The sequence below is a fragment of the Chiloscyllium punctatum genome, chromosome 7 (genome assembly GCF_047496795.1).
Source record: "Chiloscyllium punctatum isolate Juve2018m chromosome 7, sChiPun1.3, whole genome shotgun sequence".
NCBI lineage: Eukaryota > Metazoa > Chordata > Chondrichthyes > Orectolobiformes > Hemiscylliidae > Chiloscyllium > Chiloscyllium punctatum.
Window position 1 is genome coordinate 116,302,058 of NC_092745.1, and position 25,684 is coordinate 116,327,741.

At 39.4% G+C, this 25,684-nt stretch overlaps 1 protein-coding gene across 2 annotated transcripts in view; it reads left to right on the forward strand.

Annotated features, from left to right (window-relative positions):
• Positions 1–25,684, forward strand: part of tgfbr3 (transforming growth factor, beta receptor III) — a 184,518-nt gene that overhangs the window by 12,958 nt on the left and 145,876 nt on the right. For both annotated transcript variants that reach the window (XM_072574698.1, XM_072574697.1), the window contains exon 2: positions 12,173–12,399. In XM_072574698.1, the coding sequence (XP_072430799.1) occupies positions 12,306–12,399 (94 nt within the window). In that variant the 5' untranslated portion in view covers positions 12,173–12,305. The remainder of the gene's footprint in view (positions 1–12,172; positions 12,400–25,684) is intronic.

Genomic DNA, 25,684 nt, shown 5'->3' on the forward strand with positions numbered 1-25,684 from the left:
AATAGGAGTACACATAAAGAAATCAGGAGGGCAAAAAGGGGACATGAGATCGCTTTGGCAAATAGGGTTAAGGAGAATCCAAAGGGATTCTATAAATACATTAAGGACAAAAGTGTTACTAGGGAGAGAATAGGGTCCCCTAAAAATCAGTAAGGCCGCATGTGTGTGTAAACTCTTCAGATGAGGTAGATACTAAATGGTTTTTTTGCATCAGTGTTTACAGTGGAGAAGGATATGCAAGATAATAGAATGTGAGAAAATAATAGCGACTTGTTGAAAAAAATGTCCATATCACAGAGGACGTGGTACTGGATGTCTTAAAATGCAAAAAAGGTAGATAAATCCCTGGGACCTGATCAGGTGTATCCTAGAATTCTGTGGGAAGCTAGAGAAGTGATTGCTCGGTCACTTGCTGAGATGTTTGTATCATCAATAACCACACATGAGGTGCCAGAAGACTGGAGGTTGGCTAACATGGTGCCATTATTTAAAGGTAGTAAGGAAAAGCCAGGGAACTATAGACTGGTGAGCCTGACATCAGTGGTGGGCATGTTGTTGGAGGGAAACCTGAGGGACAGGATTTGGAAAAGCAAAGACTAATTAGGAATAGTCAGCATGGCTATGTCTGTGAAAATTGTGTCTCTCTAAATTGATTGAGTTTTTGGACTATGTAATGAAGGGGATTGATGAGGGCAGAGTGGTGGACATGATCTATATGGACTTCAGTAAGGTGTTCAACAATGTTCCACAAGGTAGACTGATTAGGAAGGTTAGATCACCTGGAATACAGGGAGAGCCAGCCATTTGGATACAGAACTAGCTTGAATGTTGAAGACAGAAGGTGTTGGTAGAGGGTTGCTTTTCAGACTGGAGACCTATGACTTGCTATGCCATAAGGATTGGGGTTGGATCCACTGCTTTTCATCATTTTAACAAATGATATGATGTGAACAAGGAGGTATAATTAGTAAGTTTGCAAATGACACCAAAATTGGAGGTGTAGTGGACAGCAAAGAAGGTTACCTCTGATTAAAAAGGGGTCTTGATCAGATGAGCCAATGGGCTGAGGAGTGGCAGATGGAGTCTAATTTAGATAAGTGCGAGAAGCTGCATTTTGGAAAGGCAAATCAGGGCAGGACTTACTGAATGGTAAGGTCATGGGGAGTGTTGCTGAACAAAGACCTTGGAGTGCTGGTTCATAGTTCCTTGAAAATGAAGTCCCAGGTCAACAGGTTAGTGAAGAACATGTTGTATGCATGCCTTTTTGTTCAGTGCATTGAATATAGGAGTTAGGTCATGTTGCAGCTGTTCAGTACATTGGTTACGCCGTTTTTGGAATACTGCATGCAATTCTGGTATCCCTGCAATAGGAATGATATTGTGAAACTTGAAAGGATTCAGAAAAGATTTACAAGGATGTTGCTAGGATTTGAGGGTTTGTGCTATGGGGAGAGTCTGAATAGGCTGGGGCTATTTTCCCAGGCGCGTCGGAGGGTGAGGGGTGACCTTAGAGGTTTATAAAATCACAAGGGGCATAGATTGGATGAATAGCTAAGGTCTTTTCCCCCAGATGGGTGAGTCCAAAACTAGAGGGTATAGGTTTAAGGTGAGAGGGGAAAGATTTAAAAGGGACTTGAGGGGCAACTTTTTTATGCAGAGGTTGGTGTGTGTAAGGAATGAGCTGCTAGAGGAAGTGGTGGAGGCTGGTACAATTACAACATTTTGAGACATCTGGATGAGTAAATGAATAGGAAAGGTTTAGAGGAATATGGTCCAAATGTTGGCAAATGGGACTAGATTAATTTAGGATGTCTGGTTGGCATGGACAAATTGATCTGAAGGGTCTGTTTCCATGCTTTACAGTTCTATGGCAATTGGGACTACCTACACCACAGGTATAGGTGGACAGCAGTGGTCAAGTACGCAACTCACTTATACCTTCTAAAGGACATTTCCAAATGGGCAATAAAATACTGCCCTAGCCTGCAACTCCCACATCCCATAAGTGTACTTAAAAAGAAACCCTGCATGTGGAAATATGCAAAGATATTCCCTGGCATTGTCACTTCTTAATGGTAGCTGAAAAAAGTTTTAATGTGATTTTTGTGTCTATACACCTTAAACTGCTTCATTTAATGATGCTTTATGGAACTATGAAGTTCAAAATAAGAATATGCTGCATTTATACTTTGCTTATGAATGAATAGAATTGGCTTTTTAGTATCTTACTCATTCTTTTGCCTGTACACTGCCAACTGCTTACTGGAAGTACTTTGCATACCTGTTGTTTGACTGACTGAGATAAAGTTGTTAAAAGGGCATCATCTTGACAAAAGGCTTCAATTAAATCTTTGTTTTGCAATTAAAGGAGTAATATAACTATAATGCATAGTACATCACTGTATCATATTGTTGCAGTATGCTACGGGACTCTCTTTTAGTTCCACCCAAAAAAAGTCAAGCAAACTTATTTTTATAATTTTTTTTCAATCATCCCGTTTTGGGCATGTGATGACAATTTCAGAGCAGTTGGGACTTGAACTCAGACTTTCTGGCCTGGTAGATAGGTATGCTGACACTGATTTACAAGATCCTCTTATACTTATTTTTATGAAGCTCTGTCGCTTAAAATACGACAGTTAAACTGGTTAGCAATTAAAGTGCTGCAGATGCCATCTACTGGTAGTGAAATTTGATAGAATAATGCTTCTGGTTGGAAATTGAGTGATACCAGTGAAATTGGTATGAATGCTTATAATGGTAACATTACATCAATGTGCAAAGCCAGTTTTTAGCCCAAAATAACTTTCTTCATGTCCTGTGTTCAGTTTGCTTTATATGATGAAGGTTTTTTATGCAGATGTGCAATATTTTTCTATTAAAATGCGAATTACCAAAGCATTGTTATAACTAATGGTATTCATGTAAAATAATGGTTCCAGTAACTGCTTTTAAAGCACTGGTCAGTGGACTTTCCCTTTTAAGAAATAGTTACTAATACTTAGTCATGATGTAACCACACATTAGGGATTCAGACCTATGTTTTTTTGTTTTTAATGATTGAACATATGTTTTAGGTTAGTTCTACAGCAGCTGTGGGTTAGTGCAAATTTGGAGGAAAAAAATATTGTGCGCAATGTTATATATAACTTTTTTTGTTTTGTTTTTGGATGTGCATGTTGATTCTTGTTTTCCCTTTTCTAGTGTTTTGTGATAATTGAACTAAGCTTTAATATCATCTCTTTTTTCAACTGCACAATAGGAATTTGAAAATTATCCTGGATAGTAGAAATCAAAGGTACAGCATACATTGGTTAGAGTTAAGTTTCTGTTAGTCCATTTTTGAATATTGATGCCAAACATTCTACATATAATTCACTACACATTTTCAAAAATCATTCCATCATCTAAAAGCTATTTTTAATTAATTCAATGCATGATATCTGCCTGTCTGTACTTCTGTCCCTTTTTTTTGTCTATCTACAATACCTAATTACTTATTTGTATTCAATCTACTTAGCTAATTAAAACATTTACTTTATTTTTGGCTACTGAATAGCAGTTTACCAACACTAAATGATAACTGGGAACAGTTTGTTTTTGTATCCATTTGTTTTGTAAGCATGAAGCAGTTAAAACAATTGCTGCAATTTGAGAACAGGGAAAGCAAAGATAGTAGCCAGTTTCAATCTTGCACAGTCATTATTGTACTCATGCAAAGATTTGAGGAGAGAATTCCTCAAATTATTCCTTTCTCTCTAGGCCAGCATCTGCCTCCCTTGGGCAACTAGTTTCCTTTTCATGCCACAGTGCTTCAGTCGAAAACTAATATTATTCAAAAGTGAAACAAAGTTAATCCTGAAGTACAATTTTAATTTAGAAAAATCTTTCCTTATCCACTATTTAGGATTAGGTATTCAATGTATGCTGGACCTTTGATAAAATTATGAATATGTTTTCATAACTAAAGAGCCAAGATCTAATTTTGGATCAACAGGCATGAATTGCGGAGGTTATAGTTTTAGGTCTTTCTTTTTGGTGTACTTAACCTGTTTTGATTTGGTAAGTTAAAAGTAATTTTAGATTTTTAAATTCTTGGCAGTTTGAAACTTAGGGGGATGAAGCTACCATAATCTGTTCTGTAAAATAAATAAATCCCAATGTTTCTCGGTAGTGGCATGACTAAGTTCATGATAGATATGCTTGCATCTTTCCTGCTTTTTTTTTTCATTGCACTGGTGTGATTCTGACTAACACTCCAGCAATTAGCAAGTTTTGAGAAGATTTGTAGCTCAGGTTGATGTTCTGGATGTAGGTTTGCTCACTGAGCTGGCAGGTTCACTTCCAGACGTTTTGTCACCCTACTAGGTCACATCTTTAGTGGGCCTCCGTGCAAAGTACTGCTTTCTATTTATATGTTTGGGTTTCTTTGGGTTGGTGATGTCATTTCCTGTTCTTTTTTCTCTCGGGGGTTGTAGAAGGGGTCTAACTCGATATATTTGTTGAGAGAGTTCCAGTTAGAATGCCATGCTTTTCAGAATTCTCACGTGTCTGTTTGGCTAGTCCTAGGATGAATGTGTTGCCCCAGTCAAAGTGGTGTCCTTCCTTATCTGTATGATGAAGAGATCATGATAAAGAAACGACATCACCAACCCAAAGAAACCCAAACGTATAAATAAAATGCAGGAATTATAATTAGTGCTTTGCCCGGAAGCCCACTGAAGATGTTACCTAGCAGCGTGACGAAACACCTGGAAATGAACTTTCCAGTTCAGCGAACAAACGTGCATCCAGAACCTCGACCTGAGCTACAAATCTTCTCAAAACTTGCTAAGACTTATGGGCGCAATAGGCTGAAAATGGGAAATGAATGCCATCTGACAGAGTGCCACCCATGAACAGCTGTACTTCCTGCACGAAAAATGCCTAAGAAAACAAGTACTACCTAAAATGTCTTAAATACAAACCTCCCCTTAACACTCCACTAATTAAAAGAATAGCCAAGCAAAACGGCTGCAGAATGCTTAGAAATGATTAATGATGCCCACAACAGACTCTGTAAATACAACAGGGAAATTTTGCACCAAAAATCTTTACTTACTCCTGTGCAACAGACCATGAATCAACAGACTCAGTACAAATAGGCCATAGATATTAGACAGTGACAAACACAAAAAATGAATAAAAACTCGGCATGCAGAAAAAAAAAGACAAACTTACACAAAGTAACAACACTGACAACACCGAAGCATGGATAAAAAAACTTATCTGATCGACCCCTAACAGACACTGAAAAAGCCGTCTTTACAACTGCCAGGGTGTGGGCAAGAAAGAATTCTTATCAGCATTAGAAATGACACTAAAGACAACCAACTTAAAGAAGAAACCCAGCAAACTATCAAACAGGTAGTTGCACCAACATTAAGCAGAAAAAAGGAAGGAAACACACTCCATACACAAGAAAGGAAAGCACTGGAAAGACTTAAAAGAAACATTGTTATCCTCCCTGCAGACAAACGATGCTTGACAATCCTTCTAAATTGAAGAGACTACATTGAAAAAGCGAACACACTACTTAGATACCGATGTTTACCAACAAGTGGCGATAGACTTGGCCCCACAACTAGAGAACCGAATCACAGCCCTACTCAAAAGAATCTTCAGAAATCTGGAAAAATAAGACCAACTTCCAAAAAATGAAACCAGACAGATCCAACACCCCACGCTTGCCAAAAACATGATTCCCCAAAATGCACAAACCAGGAGCCCGCCTCAGACCCATAGTCTCACTACCTGGAACAGCAACTTACAGATCAGCCAAGGAGCTACACCAAAGACTAAAATACTTAATAGAAGGCTCATGCCACTCCATCCACTCCACCCAAGAATTCCTGAAGACCATCAAAGACAGTAAGATAGAGGATGAAATAAAGGTCTCCTTTGATGTAACAGCCCTGTTTACATCAATCAGCATTTAACCTGGCCAAGGAAACACTGATTACACTATTAGAAGACCCAAAGACACATACATCATATACCACTAACTTCTTCAGCAAGGACAGAATTGTCAGGCTAGTGGACCTATGCCTTACCACACACTTCACCTTCAACAAAATTTACAGACAAACCAACGGAACATCCATGGGATCTCCAATATCAGGGTTCTTAGCAGAGGCAGTAATGCAGAGACTCGAACAGACAGCTCTGCCAACCATCCAGCCCAAACTTTGGGTCTGCTATGTGGTTGACACTTTGTCATCACTAAGTGAAACAAATTAGAGGAAACCTTCAAGACCATCAATAGTACCCTTACTGGCATAAAATTCACTAAAGAGGAAAACAACAACAAACTGCCATTCCTAGATGTCACAGTGGAGCGAACAGTCAATGGGGAACTTCAAACCAGCGTCTACAGGAAAACAACACATACGGACCATATATTGAACTACAGAAGCAATCACCGCAACATCCACAAACGAAGCTGCATCAGAACATTATTTCAACGAGCCAACACACTCTGCAGCACAGAGGAACTATGCAGAGCAGAAGAAAATCACCTATACAGTGTATTCAAAAAGAATGGGTACCCACTGAACACAGTCAACCGATTTTCTCAGCAACAAACCCAAACAAGCAGCCAAAACATGTCCAGAAACCCTAGTCACTCTTCCCCTACATCAAAGACATCTCGGAAATGATTGCCAGACTACTCCGACGCTTTGGCATCATGCTAGCCCACCGATACACTACACTAAAACAGCAGCTAATGAACTTGGAAGACCCTATACAGACAACAAACAAAACTAATGTCATTTACAAAATACCATGCAAGTACTGTAACAAACACTACATTGGACAAACAGGCAGAAAACTAGCCACCAGGATACATGAACATCAACTAGCCACTAAACGACATGACCCACTCTCCCTAGTATCCTTACATACAGTTAAGGAAGGACACCACTTTTTGACTGGGACAACACATCCATCCTAGGACAAGCCAAACTGAGACCTGCATGAGAATTCCTCAAAGCATAGAGTTCCAGTTGGAATTCCATCATCAAACACATCGCGTTAGACCCCTTCTACCACCCCCTGAGGGGGAAAAAACCCAGGAAATGACATCACCAACACAAACACATAAATAGAAAGCAGGAATTATCAGCAGTGCTTTGCCCGGAGGCCCACTGAAGATGTTACCTAGTAGGGTGATGAAACTCCTGGAAATGAACCTTACAGCACAGCGAGCAAACGTACATCCAGAACTCCAGCAATTCTATGTGATCATTTTCTTAAACAGTTCCTATAGTTTTCCTCTTTCTTGTCATACCGTGTTTATTTCTTGTAGAGAGTCATCCTTTTATTTAACCCCCCTCAATGTGTACAGGGTGAGTGGTATTAGGAGACAACTTGAGACCAGTCCTAGAACCCCATTGGGCTTAAGATAAACTCATCAACTGAAATGTTGAATTTGGGTACTTCTGATCTGTGGTTTTCTGACTAAATGTTCCAATCCTTTTTTGATTTTTAATTAAGAATTATAGCATTCATGCTGACTATGTATTTTCTACTTAGTCAGCTTATAAATGACTTTATATTAAAAAGGTCAGCTCCACGAATTTTGTTTCTTGGCAGGCACTGGAGCCCTGAGCCAGATCTTGCGTGTATATGTTAGCCTGATGTCTTCATGTAGTTCTTAAGCAATGCTGCATTATTAGAGGTACTATCCTCACGATGAAGTTTTTAAACTGGGTGTATACGTCTGTCTGTTCTGTTGGTTCAACTGGATGGAACTGATCCTCTACAGTATTTGAAGAAGTGTAAGAAATTCTCTTAGCATGCAGGACAGCATTCCACTCGACAAGCAGTACCAAACAAACTAACTCTTTACTCAATGTGGCTGCAGTACTTGTTCATACAACAGTCACTGTTGTAGCTCATTGGATGTGAGAAATATTGTATAAATTCAATGTCTTTCTAACTTTAAATTATTGAATCAGTATTTGCAAAGTATTGAGGCAAGATTATATAACTAATCATAAATCAAAAATCAGTACAATATTTGTATCAAAGAATGAAGTATAGGGATAATTGAATCCTGTGGAAAAGAGTTCAGAAATAATTAGGAAGATGAGATTAAAAGAGTGCAGTCAAGTAAAGGAATTAGGAGATACAACTAGAATTTGCTTTTTATTTGGTGTTGTTTACAAAGGGAAATACCCAAGTTAAATAATCATACCCAGAAAAAAAGTTGCTGTTTTCACAGGTTATTTGAATTTTGCTCAAAGAGGTAAGTAGGTACATGCAACAAGGAAATCAATGAGGGAAGCAAGACCAGGGGAGAGAGGTGATGAGGAAGAGGACGGTGCAGAACATCTCTCCAATTCTGTTCAGGGGATCTTTGAAGATCTTGATATGTGTTCATTATAGATGTAAGTAACCTGGGATGGAAATCAGATAGTGACTGTTTGTTTTGTTCCGTGCTTGATCGAGTTATTGCTTGCAGGGAGAATTGTTTTCTTATTGGTGAGGGAGAGCGTAAGGGTGTGGATGCCACTTAGGTCTCCGAGAAAGCATTCCTACCCATATGGTGGCAGTGATATGGTTTGTACCAGTTTGTAGTTTTTTTGCTTCTTGGTAGGCAGGAATGGAGGGCGGTGCACTGATTTTCCAATTGTGGACATCTTCATTGGGTAATTGGTGGGGCCTAGTTTCTGGACTCCGCTTTTGATGGAGTTAGGGTTGCAGTGTTTGATAGGTAAGGAGAAGCTGGTGCGTTGTGTTGATGGCCATATGACTAAAGATGGGGTGTGGATCAGAGTGGTGGTGGAAAAGCAGAGCAGGTCAGGCAGCATCCGAGGAGCAGGAAAATCGACATTTTGGGCAAAAGCCCTTCATCAGGAATAGATGGGGTGTGATTTATTGCGAACTCTTTCTGCTGAGAGAGGGAATTTCTTTAATCTGGCTGAGATTGGGGATTATTTGAGAATTTGTGATCCTATGCCCCTCAATGTAGGAACAAGATATCTGGGTTGGTCTCCTTCCTATCGGAAAGATGTTGTGAAACTTGAAAGGGTTCAGAAATGATTTACAAGGATGTTGTCAGAGGATTTGAGCTATAGGGAGAGGCCGAACAGACTGGGGCTGTTTTCCCTGGAGTGTCGGAGGCTGAGGGGTGACCTGATAGAGATGTGCAAAATTTGAGGGGCCTGAATAGGGTATTCTTTTCCCTGGGGTTGGGGAGTCCAGAACTGGAGGGCATAGGTTTAGGGTGAGAGGGGAAAGATATAAAAGAGACCTAAGGGGCAACTGTTGCATGCAGAGGGTGGTACATGTATGGAATGAGCTGCCAGAGGAAATGATGAAGGCTGGTACAATTGCAACATTTAAGAGGCATTTGGATGGGTATATGAATGGGAAGGGTTTGGATGGATATGGGCCAGTTGCCGGCAGGTGGGTCTAGATTGGGTCGGCATGGACGGTTTGGACCGAGGGGTCTGTTTCCATGTTGTGCATCTCTATGGTAGCTGTAATCTTGTAACTTGTAATCTTGGACATTTTTCTTGGTGTGGTTGCATTGGATTGCAGTCTTGGAAGCTGTTAGGGTTTAGAATCTATTCTACAAATTATATTTTCTTTCTGGAAAATTCCAGATAAAATCTAATCTTGACACATCTATCAAAAACAGTTTTACGTTCAGTTCTTGCAAAGTTTTTTATTGCAGACTTTGATTTTTTTTTTCTGCATTGGTGCTAATACACAAGGCTATTACTGATCAAATGTATCTTTTTTTGGTGCTGTCTCTGTTTCAAAGTTGGAGGAGAATATTATCTAATGCTTCCACGGTCATAGATATGCCAAAAATCTATGATTTTGTGATTTTTAACTGGTACAGAAGGAAGTCATTTGACCCATCGTGCCTGTACGGAGTCTTGAAAGAGCTACCCAGCTAGTCCCATTCTCCAACCCTATCTACGTAGCCTTTGAAAGCACATCCCAAATCCTAACAGCTGAGCCAAGAAGTTTCTCCTCTCCTTACTCCTAGCTCTTTTGCTGACAATCTTGAAATTGTGACCCCTTATTACTGACATCCTAACTAGTGAAATCAGAATATCCTTCTTTACCATGTCAAAATTGTACATAATTTTGAACAACTCACTAAGGTCACCTTTTAATCTTTTCTACTCCAAGAAGGATAAGCCCAATTTCTCTAACCTTCACTGGTATCTAAAATTCCTCATTCCTGGTATCATTCTAGTAAATCTCCTTTTGCACTCTCTCCAAGACTTTAACATCCTTTATAAAATAAGGTGTCCAGAACTAAACACAATGTGGTCTGATCTGTGATTTGTAGTGGTGTAGCATCACTTCCTTGCTTTTAAGCTCTATGCCTCTATTCATAAACCCAAGGATTCTTCAAGCCGCCTTAACAAATTTTTAATTTGCTTGCCTGCCCACCTTTCCTGAGATCCCGCTGTTCCTGTACTCTCATCAGTTTTGAACCATTGAGACTATATTGTGTCCCCATGTTTCTTCTATCAAAATGCATTGCCTCACATTTGATTGCATTGAAATTCATCTGCCCGGTGTTTGCCCATTTGGCTAATATTTCTCAACAGTCACTAAATGTCTTCCTTACAATTCCATATTCTCTCTCGCTAAGTATCATCTGCAAATCAGAGATTTTGCCTTTGACACCAATCTCCAATACATTTTGTATTAATAAGAAGAAACCAAGGTTCTAATGCTGATTGCTGGGGAACACCGCTTTCAACTCAGCTTATTTCTTTAGTCTGGAGATATCCTCGTTCCTACCTTCTAATCCATGCTGCCAAAGATCCACCAATCCCAACCATTTCTGATTTGCTAACTGCCATGTGGTACAATATCAAATACCTTTTTGGAAGTCCAAGATATACAACATCCACAGTAATATCCTCATCCACTGCCGGTATCACCTTGTCAAAGAACTCAATTAAATTTGTCAGACATGACCTGCCCTTGACAAAGCCATGTTGACTGTCTAGTATTACCTTTATTTTATAGGACAAGGTAAAGATATGCTGAAGTATTAAAACCTCTGATCATCCCTAGCTTTTCTTGGTGGTGGTGGTGGTGGTGGTGGTGAGCTGCCTTCTTGAACCATTGCAGTCCATTTGGTGTAGGTAGCACCCAATACTATTTGGAAGGGATTTCTCGGATTTTGACCCAGTGACAGTGAAACAATGGCAATATATTACCAATTCAGGATAGTGTGTGGCTTGGAAGGCAATTTGTAAGTGGAAGAGCTCCCATATATCTGCTGCCAAGGTCCTTCTGAACGTTATTATTTGAAGTTTTGGAAGGTGCTTTCGAAGAAATCTTGGTAAATTTTTGTTGTACATCTTGTAGATGGTGCACACTGTTGTTACTGAATGTTGGTGGAGTGAATGGATATTGTGGATACGATGGAAATCGAGTAGGCTGCTTTGGCTTGGATGGTGTCAAGCTTCTAGAGTGTTGGAACTGCACTCATCGAAAAACAAAACAAGTGGAGTATTCCATATCCCACTCCTGACTTATGCCTTGTTGGTGGACATGCTTCAGGGGAATCATGAGATGAGTTATTGCTGCAAGACTCCTAACCTTTGACCTGCTCTTGTCATCCTATTTCTATGACTAGTTCCGTTTCTGGTAAATGGTAGCCCTTAGAATGTTGAAAGTGGGAGTTCAGCAACAGTAGCGCATTGGAATATTAATGGGTGATAATTGTATTTTCTTTTGTTGGAGACAAATTGCCTGGTAATGGTGTGGCATGAATGTTTTGTCAGCCCAGACCTGGATGTTTTTCAGATCTTGCTGCACCATAATATTTTCATGTATTTTAACTATTTGTCACATTTGAAAGTTTTTTTGCGTGATAAACCTCACAAGGCAGTTAATGTTCCTTTTTTAAAATTTAATTTGCAGTCTATTGTTTTTGGTGTACAGTGTCTTACTCTTTTAAGCATGGCTGTGTACACCCCTTATTTATCCCAGAACAAAGCCGGGGTGGAACCTGTTGGACTACAGAGTGGCCTTTCACCTGCACAATCTATGGGGGATTGTTGTCTCTGAATCAAAGCACAGTCCCATTAGGATTATAAAATGTAGCTAATCATGTACCTTTATTTTCTATGTTTTTGTTCTTCAGGGTTATGAGTGAAGGAAGATCAAAAGTCTTAATCGTTCTGTCTTGCTGAGCAGTTCAGTTACTGTAGTGAAATATTGCCATTGACGTAGCAACTTGACTGGGAGAAGATAAAAGCATCATCAGTGGACGTGTAATGCAGAGCAAATTATTACATTGTATTCGCACCATGACTTCAAATGGAATTCAAACAACATTGCTCATCATGTTGCTATGCGGAGTATCTGCAGGTGAGCACTTTGTTACAGATGTTTTGAAACTGTTTCAAAATTCTTTTTTTTCTATTTTCATTTTTGTATATTAAGACTCTTCACAGGATGCATTATGTTTGTAGGACCTCCAAACTGTGAATTTCCACCTTTTTTTAAATCTCTCTTCCCTCCTAAAACTCAAACATGGTTCAACTCATTACTACATATTAAAGAACTGTAGAAATTTATAGCACAAACTATTTGACCTATGATCCCTCTCGATCTTTTTCTTCTTCAATTATTTATTAACTTTATCTTCAAATTTGTCAAGGGAGTTATGTCATAAACCTGTCCTTAAGATTTCCTACATAGTGTAACATAGAGGTACTTCAAAATTCAAATTGTTAATTTATCATTACTGATTAGATTATGCTAGTTTCTTTCCAAACCACCCTCCCCATCCTTACTTTTTGATTGTGCTTTTAATATATATATGCAGATACAAGCATGACTGCAGTCAAGAGCCAATCTATTTAAAGCTACAAGATAAGGAACTGCATAGCGGCATAATACATTCAATTTATTCTGTGTTATAAAGTAAAATACGAGAGTTCAATCCAAACCTCTGCTAACATCAGATTTGTGTTTGATTATCTTGGCATCCATGCCATCACAATACCAAGGTGCCTTATGCCTGGAACGGAAAGAAGGGGAAGTGAGAGGGATTAGTAAAATAAATAAAAGTCAGCACTTCAGCAGACTCTATTAACTTGTAAATTGAGACTCAATGCATCAATTCATCCATAAAAATATCCATATTGACCTAAAATGAAATTAGGTGTTATGGATGTTACCCATAATAAAAATTATATAAACAGTCTAATATTATGCTGTATGTTATTTCAATGAAAATAATCTTGTGCAACAATCTACAAACTTTTACAAATGATTGGAAATGATGGGACAGAGATTGGGTGGAATCGCCTATGCAGTAACCTTTCATTAAATAATTAACTTGTTTAGGAAAGAAAAAAAACTGAAGACCCCACCTTTTATTTTTAATAATTCTGTATTTTAAAGCTGAGAAACAAACCAAAGCAATTTCTAGAAGGTGCAAGATTTTTTTCAGGGCACACTGTTGAAATAAGAAGCAAGGTATAATTACGGCCAAAATGTTGTCACTGTATTTCAGGGTTTGGAACAAAACCAGAAAGCAATTCTTAAATTTGTAAATATGCCTTTTTTTTTAAAGGGAAAAGATGCTCTAAATCTTGAAGTGTTACTGGATCTGAAAGGTTAACTTTTTCTCTCCACAGATGCTGTCAGACCTGTTGAGATTTTCCAGCAATTTCTTTTTTTGTGTGTCTCTAGATCTTGGTGCTGGATTTTGGCTAGCAGTCAAAACCCATTGGTTTTCTGTTTCTGCCTTTTTACCTCTTTCATATTTAGGAATGTTGGGAGCAGGCATTGAGTCTGCTTCACAATTTTTATTCCACTTTTTTGTTTTGTTCATGGGATTGCTGGTTAAACTAACATTTAGTCCTCATCCCTGATTGTACTGGGGAAGGTGGCAGTTAGCTGCTGCCTTGAACTGACACAGTCTAACTCTACAATACTGTTATTGACTCAGTGATAGTGAAGGTACAGTGATAAAGTTCCAAGTCGGGGTGGTGTCTGGCTTAAAAGGGAACATGTAGGTCGTGGTGTACCTATACATCTACTTCACTTGCTCTTCTAGTTGGTAGAGGTTGCAGGTTTGTAAGATATTGTCAGAAATGTCCTTCTCGGCATTTTGCCCCTTTTTTTAAAAAAGACAATGAGGAGCGACGATACTTGCAACAAATTTAAAACATCCATACTTGAGAAAAACACAACAGTTAAGGAACTGGTTTCCATCACAACTGGTGCACCAGCCACGCTTGGTGCAAATTTAGGCTTTATTGCATTTTACAGAAATGATCCTGATTTTCACCTCTTTCCCGTAATCCACTAGAAAGTGTTAGTGAGTAAAGTTATGACCTTCACATGTAACGTAAGTTGTCATTAAGATTGTAAACTGGATAGGAGCAAAAGCCATTCAACACCACTTGTTTAGATCCTTACTCAACAAGCTTAATGTTGCCTGCTGTGAATTAACAATGTTGGTGTGAGGGAAGGTCCTACAAAGTTTTTTTTTAAGATATGATGCCTTAAATTGGCACTTTTCTTTAAATCAAGGAATGAAATGTCCAGTGAGTTGTCAGATAACGATTGGTTGCTGAACTTCGAAATCCCTTAAAGACATGACATGAAACCTAAATTCTGAACTGCGGGGAAAGGCCAGAGATTTAGCACATCCATAACTGTGAATGCTTTAAAATTGAAACTAGGTCTGTGGTCCTATTAATAAAAGAAAATGCTGCAACACTTCCAGGGATATATTTCCCTCCCCACCTCTTTCCGCCTTCCGCAAAGACCGTTCTCTCCATGACTTACTGGTCAGGTCCACGCCTCCCCCCACAACCCACCCTCCCATCCTGGCAACTTCCCCTGCCACCGCAGGAATTGCAAAACCTGCACCCAAACCTTCTCCCTCCCCTCCATCCAAGGCTGTAAAGGAGCCTTCCACATCCATCAAAGTTTTTACCTGCACATCCACCAATATCATTTATTGTATCCGTTGCTCTCGATGCGGTCTCCTCTACATTGGGGAGACTGGACGCCTCCTAGCAGAGCACTTTTTAGGGAACATTTCCAGGACACCCACACCACCCTGTGGCCCAATATTTCAACTTCCCCCTCCCACTCTGCCAAGGACATGGAGGTCCTGGGCCTCCTTTGCCGCTCCCTCACCACCAGATGCCTGGAGGAAGAACACCTCATCTTCCGCCTCGGAACACTTCAACCCCAGGGCATCAATGTGGACTTCAACAGCTTCCTCATTTCCTCTTTCTCTCTCTCTCCTCTCCCCCCCCCCCCCCCCCCCCCCAACCCTTGTTCCAAACTTCCAGCTCAGCACTGTCCCCATGACTTGTCCTACCTGTCTATCATCTTTTCCAACTATCTACTCCACCCTTTCTCCCCCCGCCCCCCCCAACCCCACCTCCCCGACCTATCACCTTATCCCCTCCCCCACTCACCTGTTGTACTCCTGCTACTTTCTCCTCACTTTTCTCTCCACCCTTCTGGCTCTCTGCCTGTATTCCTGATGAAGGGCTTTTGCCCGAAATGTCGATTTTACTGCTCCTCGGATGCTGCCTGAACTGCTGTGCTCTTTCAGCACCACTAATCCAGAATCTGGTTTCCAGCATCTGCAGTCATTGTTTTTACCCCATTGTATTAATCTGCCTGATCCAATTAGGTTTCTGGTTGTTGCCAACCTCATTATGTTGACTTTAGGGGATTCAATGATGGTCATGCTATTGGACATCATAGATGGTTAGGTTATCTTTGTTAAAGATGGTCATTGCTTGGCACTTAACTGGCAAATAAAATTTGTGCCACACATCGGAATGCTGTCCATGCATTTCGAAATATGGACAGAGACTGCTTCAGTATCTGGGGAATCATGAATGGTGCTGAACATTATTCACTGATAATTGCACATTCTCACATTTGACCTCTTTTATTGTGATTGAAGCAGCTGCAGATGAGTGGGCCTAGGACATTACTTTGAAGAACTATGGGCTCTTGTGGTACACTGTTCGTTACACTACCTCGAAGTCAGGAGGCTTGAGTTCAAGTCTCACCTGCTCCAGAGGTGTGTAATAACATCTCAGAACAGGTTGATTAGAAAGTATCTATCCTGAGGAACTTCTGCGGAGTTGACCCAGAGCTGAGGTGACTGACCTGCAACAGCCATAACTGTCTTCCTCTGGCCAAAGTATGACTTCACCTAGGGGGTATTTCTTTACCCCTTGATTCACAAAAGTGCTGGAGACATTCAGCAGGTGTGTAGAGAGGAACAGTTAATGTTTTGATTACTTTTGAGGGTGAGCCTCTTGGATCTCATGCTGAACTGAGAGTTGGAGGAGATGACAAAGAAGTGAACAATCTAGCATAGCCTAAACAGGCTGTGCAATAGTGTAAAATCAGTAGCAAGGGACAGAGTGAATGGCAGGGCCAGAAAATAGAGGCTGAGGCCTTTCCCTTGATGGATATCAGACAAGCTAGGGGAGTCGTGAGCAGATCATGGAGAAGTGAAGCAGTGTTTAGAATATTGTGGAAATGAAGTCTGTTTGCTGGTGCAGACAGAAAAGAAAATTACAGTTGAAGAAGGAACCTGTTGGATTATGTTGCAATTTCAGGCCTGATGATGTGGGGATGGGGAAAGAATACGTATTTGGAAATGCTTTGAAGGAGAAAAAGAAATTTGCATGACTAGAAAGAACTATTGACAATGCCAGCTAGCATGGGGCCCAAGAAGGGTCTATGACATATTTGCAAGAATTGTGCTTTGATTTATATGATAATTTAAAAGTTTATAATTGCCATTTTGTTAAGCAGTGAATGCTGAATTTGTTTCAGATGCATCTGTAGCTTACAGCATTATCAATGCAAAAGAATAATGTGACAGAGTCCAAAGGTCACAAACTTGGATAACTGTATGTGAATGAAATATTGTAAACTGTGAAATTTGGATTTGGTACATTTAAGCCATGATTAAAGACGCAAACTATTGTTCAAAATGAACTTGTAAGGAATTGCTGAATATATTGACATTTGAGTAGTAAGCACTATTCTGAGTTTTGCTGCTCAACATTAGTGCACTTTGTTGTATGTTAAAGTAAGCCTTTGATTTTTATTATCAAGATGATTAAAGTTCTTTTCACTTTAGTTTTAGTTTACAATGCATCCTAGTAAAATTAAATATCATAAGTTACAAAAGAAAATCTGGCAGTTTAGCTTTGGTATTTTTCTGACTGGGGAATTATTCCCATGGAGCACGAAACATTGATACAAGCTGGGGATTGTTTTTAAAAAATAGTTCCCTCAAAATCTGTTTTGTAAGTGAAACAAAATTTTGAGTTTCACCTGAGGTTTTCTCATGTCATCTAATCGAAAACTTGTTACTGATAAAAGACATCAGTGTCTATGCAACAGTGTGATTTTAGTGCAGTTTCTTAAAAGGTTCCAAGAAAGGTTTTATGTTTTGATTACACTCTTATATTCACTGGAGTCAGAGATGTACAGAACGGAAACAGACCCTTCGGTCTAACTTGTCCATGCTGACCAGAAATCCCAATCCAATCTAGTCCTACCTGCCAGCACCTGGCCCATATCCCTCCAAACCCTTCCCATTCATAAACCCATCCAGATGCCTTTTAAATGTTGCAATTTTACTAGCCTCCAGCACTTCCTCTGGCAACCCATTCCACACACTCACCACCCTCTGTGTGAAAAAGTTGCCCCTTAGGTTTTTTTATATATCTTTCCCCTCTCACCCTAAACCTATGCCTTTTTAGTTCTGGACTCCCCGACCTCAGAGAAAAGACTTTGTCTATTTATCCTATCCGTGCCCCTCATGATTTTATAAATCTAATTTTATAAACCTCAGCCTCCACTCCAAGGAAAACAGCTGTGGTCTATTCAACCATGCCCTATAGGTCAAATCCTCCAACCCTGGCAACATCCTTGTAAATCTTTTCTGAACCCTTTCAAGTTTCACAACATCCTTCCGATAGGATGGAAACCAGAATTGCATGCAATATTCCACCAGTGGCCTAACCAATTTCATGTTTAGCCGCAACATGACCTCCCAACTCCTATACTCAATACTCTGACCAATAAAAGAAAGCATACCAAAACCCTCCTTCACTATCCTGTCTACCTGCAACTCCACTTTCAAGGAGCTATGAACCTGCATTCCAAGGTCTCTTTGTTAGCAACACCCCCTAGGACCTTACCATTAAGTGTATAAGCTTGGCTAAGATTTGCTTTCCCAAAATGCAGCACCTCGCATTTACCTGAATTAAACTCCATCTGCTACGTCTCAGCCCATTGGCTCATCTGATCAAGATCCTGTTGTAATCTGAGGTAACCTCCTTCACTGTCCACTACACCTCCAATTTTGGTGTCATCTGCAAACTTACTAACTATACCTCGTATGCTCACATCCAAATCATTTATATAAATGACGAAAAGTAGTGGACCCAGCACCGATCCTTGTGGTCACAGGCCTCCAGTCTGAAAAACAACCCTCCACCACCACCCTCTGTCTTGTACCTTTGAGCCAGTTCTGTATCCAAATGGCTAGTTCTCCCTGTATTCCGTGAGATCTAATCTTGCTAACCAGTCTCCCATGGAGGATCTTGTCAAATGCCTTACTGAAGTCCATATAGATCACATCTACCTCTCTACCCTCATCAATCCTCTTTGTTACTACTTCAAAAAATTTGAATAGAGAAGTGAGCAACTTGAGGGACTTCTTTTAATTTTATTGTCAGTTTGCTTCCCTGGAAAAAGTAATTAATATTTTAATTAATTTATTTATGGTAACTGTCTTCTGAAAAACCTTCAATTCTATAAGCACCATCAAAATAAGTTGATCTTGAAAGTGATTTTTTTTTCATGAATAATAACTGCTGGAATAACTATCCTGCACTGTGAATATTGGTAGTATCAGCTATTTATTGGAATTCTGCAATTCTTAGCCATCTTGTATGAAAGTATGGACTCTATGATTCAGTTGGTACAAATTTGTTTCCGGTGTTTAAACTGCAGAAATAATAGAATGGAGAGACTAACTGAGCAGCAATGCTTTTCTGCAGATAATGCCTGAGAGCATTCAGTCTTTTTTTTTCAGTTATGTGATAGTATGTAAATAAAGGTAGGCCATTTATCACATTAAGCCTGTTCTGCCACTTCAGTTAGATCTTGGTTGATCATTGACCTAAAGGACACTTCCTCACATCCTGTCCTTATTGCATATCCCTTGTCATTTATCTCCAGAAATTTTATTTCCTCATTGGAGCTTTCATGGAGAATTCCAAAGGTTCACCACTATCTGAAGGAATTCATAGAAACATAAGCACAGAATACAGAATAGCGAATTATCTGGCAAGATCACAAGGTTCTGATGCTCGGCTAAATTATGTTATTTAGCATTCGATTATCTGGAATTCGATTAACTGACCGAAATACTGCCCACCTGTGTCCTTTGGATAATCGAGGTTCCTCTGTGTAGGAGCAGGAATAGAACAGTCCACCCTTTTTTTTTGGGTGGAATTCAGTATGCTCATGGTTGATCATCCAACTCTGTACTTGTCCCTACCTTCTCCCCTATCCCCTTTTGAGCCCTTCAGCTCCAAGAACCATATCTGACTCCTTCACAATAACATAGTGTCTTGGCCTGAACCATGTTTCTGTGGCAGTGAATTCTATAGGCTCGCCCCTGGCTTGGAGAAGACCTTTCTCTTCATCTCAGTCTTAAATGGCCTACTCTGTATCCTTTAAACTGTGACCCCTGTTCTGGACTTCCCAGATGATTAGGAACATCTTTCCAGTCTTTATCTTGGAATCCCTACTGTATGAAAACAGGCTGTTCGGCCCAACAAGTCCACACCAACCCTCCGAGTCCCACTCAAACCCATTGTTAAGTTCTTTTCCTGAGGTTTCACACATGAGATGCAATTTGTGCACACCAACTTCTGCAAACAGTTAAAGTTTATTAACGCTTGTACAAGCTAGGTGACCCCTTTTAACCCCCTCTGCGTGTGATGTCAAGTCCAAAGAGAGGCACTGCACACAGAAAACACATCCCCTTTATACAGGCAGTTGCAATGCTTACAGATACTCTGGCCACTCTCCAGTCACATGCCACTCAAGACAACCCTCCGTTACTCAGTCACATGTTACCCCAAATACAATAGTAGGATGCGATCATCCTCTGAGATAGTGCAAATACCAATGCCCTAATCTTGGGGAATTGTTATGCAGACAATTGCCTGACACACTGATTCCCCAAGACAATGCAGATGTGAGGTGTCCTAGCTTCACGGGATGGCTGAAAAGCATTTCTGAATGAAAGGGATTGAGTGATAGTTTATTTGATAATAGCAGGGGAGTAGTAGCAAATGAGTCTTTTTAGGGTGTGGGTGATTCGCAATCCTGCATGAATGTCATCCCCACGCACTTCCAGAATGTTCACTCAGTGCAGTTTAACTCTTTAATATTACATCAATGTCCTGAGAGATATTCTAATTTTAATTTTTTTAACATTACACCATTACTCTATTTACTCCTGTCTAATGCACCTAACCACACATCCCTGAATGCTATGGGCAATTTAGTATGGCCAATTCACCTAACCTGCACATCTTTGGATTGTGGGAGGAAACCGGAGCACCCGGAGGAAACCCACACAGACACTGGGAGAATGTGCAAACTCCACACACAGTCGCCTGAGGCTACACTTGAACCTGGGTCCCTGGTGCTGTGAGGCAGCAGTGCCAACCACTGAGCCACCATGCCACCCTGAACTAGATTCCAGTGAATAAAACATTAATCAATACACTCTGGCTTCATACATCAGTCCTACTATCCCAGGAATCAGTCTGGTAAATGTATGTTGCACTCCCTCCATAGTCAGAACATCCTTTCTCAGATAAGGAGATCAAACTGCACACAATGCTCCAGGTATGGTCTCAGTAAGGCCCCAATAGAATTACAACAAGACATCCCTGCTCCTATACTCTAAACCTCTTGCTATCAAGGCCTTCTACCTCTGTCTGTTTGCTTTCAGTGATTTTTGGCATGCAAGGTCACCCAGGTCTCATTGCACCTCCCTCTTTCCTGATCTATTGCCATTCAGATGATAATCTGCCTTTCTGTTTTTGTTGCGAAAGTTGATAACCTCCCATTTATCCACATTTTACTTCATCTGCCATGCATTTGCTCACTCAGCTTCTTCAATTACACTGAAGCATTTCTGCATCATCCTCACAGCGCACCCTCCTGCTCATTCCTCCTCATCTATGTCTTAAATCCCTTAGCTGAAGATTATGTTCTTTAGTTCAAGACTGACCAGCTAGGGGAGGCACTCTATCGACATCCACCCTGTTGTGCTGTGACAACATTTTCAAAAGTTTCAATGAGATTGCAGCTCATTCTTCAAAACTGTACAGAATACAAACCCAATTTTCTCAATCTCTGATCATTATCGACTATTAGTCTGGTGAACCTATCACACTCGTTCTATGGCAAATATTTCCTTCCTGAAATAAGGAGACTAAAACTACATAAAATATGTTAGGTGTGGCTTCACCAAGGTGTGATAAAATTGCAGCAAGATGTCTTTATTTAAATATTCAAAACTTCTTGCATTGAAGACCAACATGCCATCTGTTTTCCTAATTCCTTGTTGTATCTGCATGTTAGGCTTTAGTGTTCTGATCAGTGGTGAAGGTTCACAGCACCCCTTTTTTTAAAAATGTCCTTTGTTTTTTCAAAGCACATAGCTATCACACAATTAAACTTGGTTAACCAGATCAAAAATGAAAGTGAACTAATTCAAAAGCTTTGTCTAGTGAGAGTGTCATTTAATTCTGAAGGGGGAAGGGGGTTCCTTTTAAACCCAGTGGCTTGTGCACTTGAGCTTGAGCAAGGCAGGCAGAGGGAGTACCTTCCAGTTTTTGTTCAGATCTGTTTTTCCTTGTCTCTCTTCTCTGCTGCTTAGAAGCTGCTGTTGATAAAGCTCAATTTATGTAATTCCTGAGTGTAATGATTTTTGTTTTTCAAGCTGAATGCTTTGCAGATAACCTTTCACCTCCAACGTGTGACTTCCAGAAAGATGCATATCTATCAGAAAATGCAGATCTGCATTTCAGTGCCCTTTTATAACCATCTTTATTTTGGTTCAGACTGATACTTATTTATTGATAGTTTCATAAGCTTGACTCGATAGTCAGATGATCACATCAGCCATTTTAGATTAGTATTTGTCTCCTTTTAAAACTATTTTTTAGCTTTGGCATTAAAGTCAAATGATGGAAGTTGAATACTGATCGTCTATTTTCACTATGTTCATTAATGACTCATGAACAACGTCACCCATTGGGCACTGGCATTTACAAACCTCTCACTGTTTGAAAATATTCTTTCTGCCCAAGTTGATCAACTTTTTACATACATTCAAATTATATTCCATCTGCCATATTTGAGTCCATGCACTTACCCTGTCCAAATTTTCTGAAGCTTTCTTGTAACTTCTTCTCAACTTGCATTTTCCATCCAGTATTGTGATCAGCAAATTTGGAAACTTTACAATTGGTTTCTTCATAACAAAATGTTATAATCATGAATGGCTATGACTTACCACTGATCCTTGCTAAATTCCATATATGTAATTCAGCCTATAGTAAGAAAATAATTCTTTCATGCCTACTGTTTTGTACTGGTTAACTAATGTTCAACCCATATTGGCACATTATCCCAATCCCATCCTCTCTCAAGTTTTGTTAACTAATATCATGCGTGACACCTGTATCAAAAGGAATAGGAGTTCTCAGCTGGAGCTCATCTATTCCATCCTTTGCTTTTCTTTTTTCTTGTGTTTCTTTTTCCCCATTTTTTTTTTTGTTGCTGATGTCCTGGGCTCGGACTCTTGCCCTCAGCATGGAGTGGTATGGCGATATTTCCGCTCGGTGTGGGGCACCTCTTGACATGCTGTGGCTGTACCCCAGCATTCTAGTGTGCTGACTCTCAGCAGCTCAGCAAGGCCTCAGCCTGGACTTCCGGCCTCTGATTCTGGAGCTGTCTCCTATCCTTGGGAGCCTCGAGTCAAGACTCAAGTGCAAACTAGAGGCTAGGTGTGACGTGGACCGGGTTGGAAGGACTGTTACTTTTTTAAATTTTTCTAATTATTTTTCTCCTTAGAATTTGTACTTAAGAACCTTACCTACATATCTTTGTACCTAAGGTGGTACTGTAAATGGTGATTTGTTCAATTTTCACTGTGGTCATTTGAGTACGTGGCAATAAAGCTAATACTGTTCTTCTAGTGTAAGCAACTATATTGGTCATAAATTTCTCTTTTTATTGATTCTACTTTTAGCTATAATAGAACGCTTGTTCTATTAGAAACGGTGAAAATGTAGGGATCTCTCCTGGTGGTTTTTGATATTTTTTGAGAAGGTAAACATAAGTATTGTTTTTGCTGCTTGGAGAATTACTAGTAAATGGGCATAGAATCAATACAAGTAAAGTTCTAAGAAACATTTGCACATGAATGCTTATTGCACTACTGAATTACTATAATGTATTGATGAAAAGTCTGTCACATTATGAAAGAAATTAGTTCATTTGATTGGTTTATTTACAAAATGCAAGGTGATAAGTTTCAAAAAATATCTTTTCCAGATGTACTAATATTTATTAACAGTTCTCCCTTGACTGTTCATTTGTTCTACATAAGGTTCAAGTAATTATTCAAAATGCTGCTCTTCCATTCTAAATACTTGCTTTAGTTAACCAAAAACTTGAGTTTATCTTTAATTGATCCTTTCATAGAACCTCAACCTGGGGACTACTTTATTGCTTAAGATTTTTATTTCTTTTTGATGGTTTTTAAAATCCAGACATTGAGATTCCAAGTCGCTAATCTTCATTTTCATCTTTTTTTCCAGTTCGAGTGTCTTGGTTTGAAAAGTTCTTGATTCTTCATTTTGTTGATCAGAAGTGTTCATGGCATTGAAGCTCCTACCTGAAATGGCTTTTTTAAAATTGCACATTCTTTTTGTTTAAGTGCGTCATAGTTTAAGATGCTTACTCTCTCCAACCATAATGCAGAAATGCACAGGTGCAAGACAATTTCTTCTCAAATTATTCAAATTGAAAAGTGGCATAACATTTGAAAAGGAAATCTCTTAGTGAATAACAATATGCCATCAAAGTCATAATGCAGGTAGGAATAGTATGTCAGAAGAAAAATCTGTCCTGCAGAAGCATAAGTGAACTCTGCAGTTTTGACTAATCTGTTACCAGTGTTTGATTAACGACAGCTTCTTGTTTAGCCAAGAGATCCACCTGCTCTTGCCAAAAAAGTATTGTTCACTTGATTGTATCAGATGGGCATAATTCCATTATTGACCTTTTTTCCTGAGCTACAATTATAAATTAGCTCAATTTTGTGTGTTTTAAGTGCATGGAGCTGTTGATACATACAAATAAATTATCAGTTTCTCTCAAAGGAACTGATTCTTGTTTAAGAAGCCTGTAAGTTCTGTAACATACCAGTTAATCAACTGACCGTTGCAAGTGGACTTTGCAAACTATTTAAATTTTTTTTTAACTAACCTGTTCAGATTTGCCATTATATATTTCTGGTCCAGTTGTGACTTGAACCCAGGTCTTTTGATCCAGAGGTAGGGACATTACCATTGCTAAATAAGTGCTGCTTGTAACTGGTACATGCTACTGCCACTGTGCACTGGTGTTGGAGGGAGAGAATGTTTTCAGGTGTTGAATGGAGTGGCCTGCTTTATCTTAGATGGTGTTGAGGTTCTTGCATGTTGGAGCTGCACTCATCTAGCACATGGAGAGTATTCAATCACACTTGTGATTTGTTCCTTTTAGATGCTGGACATGCTGTAGGGAAATGAGATAGTGAGTTATTTGTTGAAGAATTCTTTAGCTTTTGAAAACTTCTGTTAGCTTTCTGTCTGAGATTGCTTAACAAAAGTGTATCTAAAATATTAAGGGATAGGAAGAAAAAACAGGTATGGGTATATAGAATTAGGCAACGGATCAGTCATGATCTCATTGAATGGAGAAACATCCTTGGGGGCTGAATGGTCCGTTCCTGATCTCATGTTCCCATGCCATATTGTTATCAAACGAGTATTTATACAGTTAATGCCGGCACCTTGGTAAAAATAGTGCTTAAAACACTTATGAATGGATTATATATGTGTTGGTTATGCTAACCTAATTTATCTTACTAGCATGGGAAGAGGCTCGAAAAGGAAAAATTATTTTGACTTTGAATGATGTTTATTAAAGTCTACATGATCTATATTATATGTTTGAAATTACAAATGTCTTTGTTTGAAACTACATGAAAGAGTTTTCTATTCGTGACCAAAGTTAGGTGTTTCTCAAATGTTTGTGGTTAACATTTTTTTAAAAAACTGACAGTGCTTTATGAATAAAAATGTACAAAGTTTTTTTAAAGCCATTATGCTATACAAATTAAAGATCACATGAAACAGATGGGAGATGCATCAATGAAATTTAATTTAATATTTGCAAAACATTTGGATTATAAAGTATTTGTCTGGACTTGTTTGTGATTTGAAACACACCATGGGCAGCACAGTAGCTCAGTGATTAGCACTGCTGCCTCACA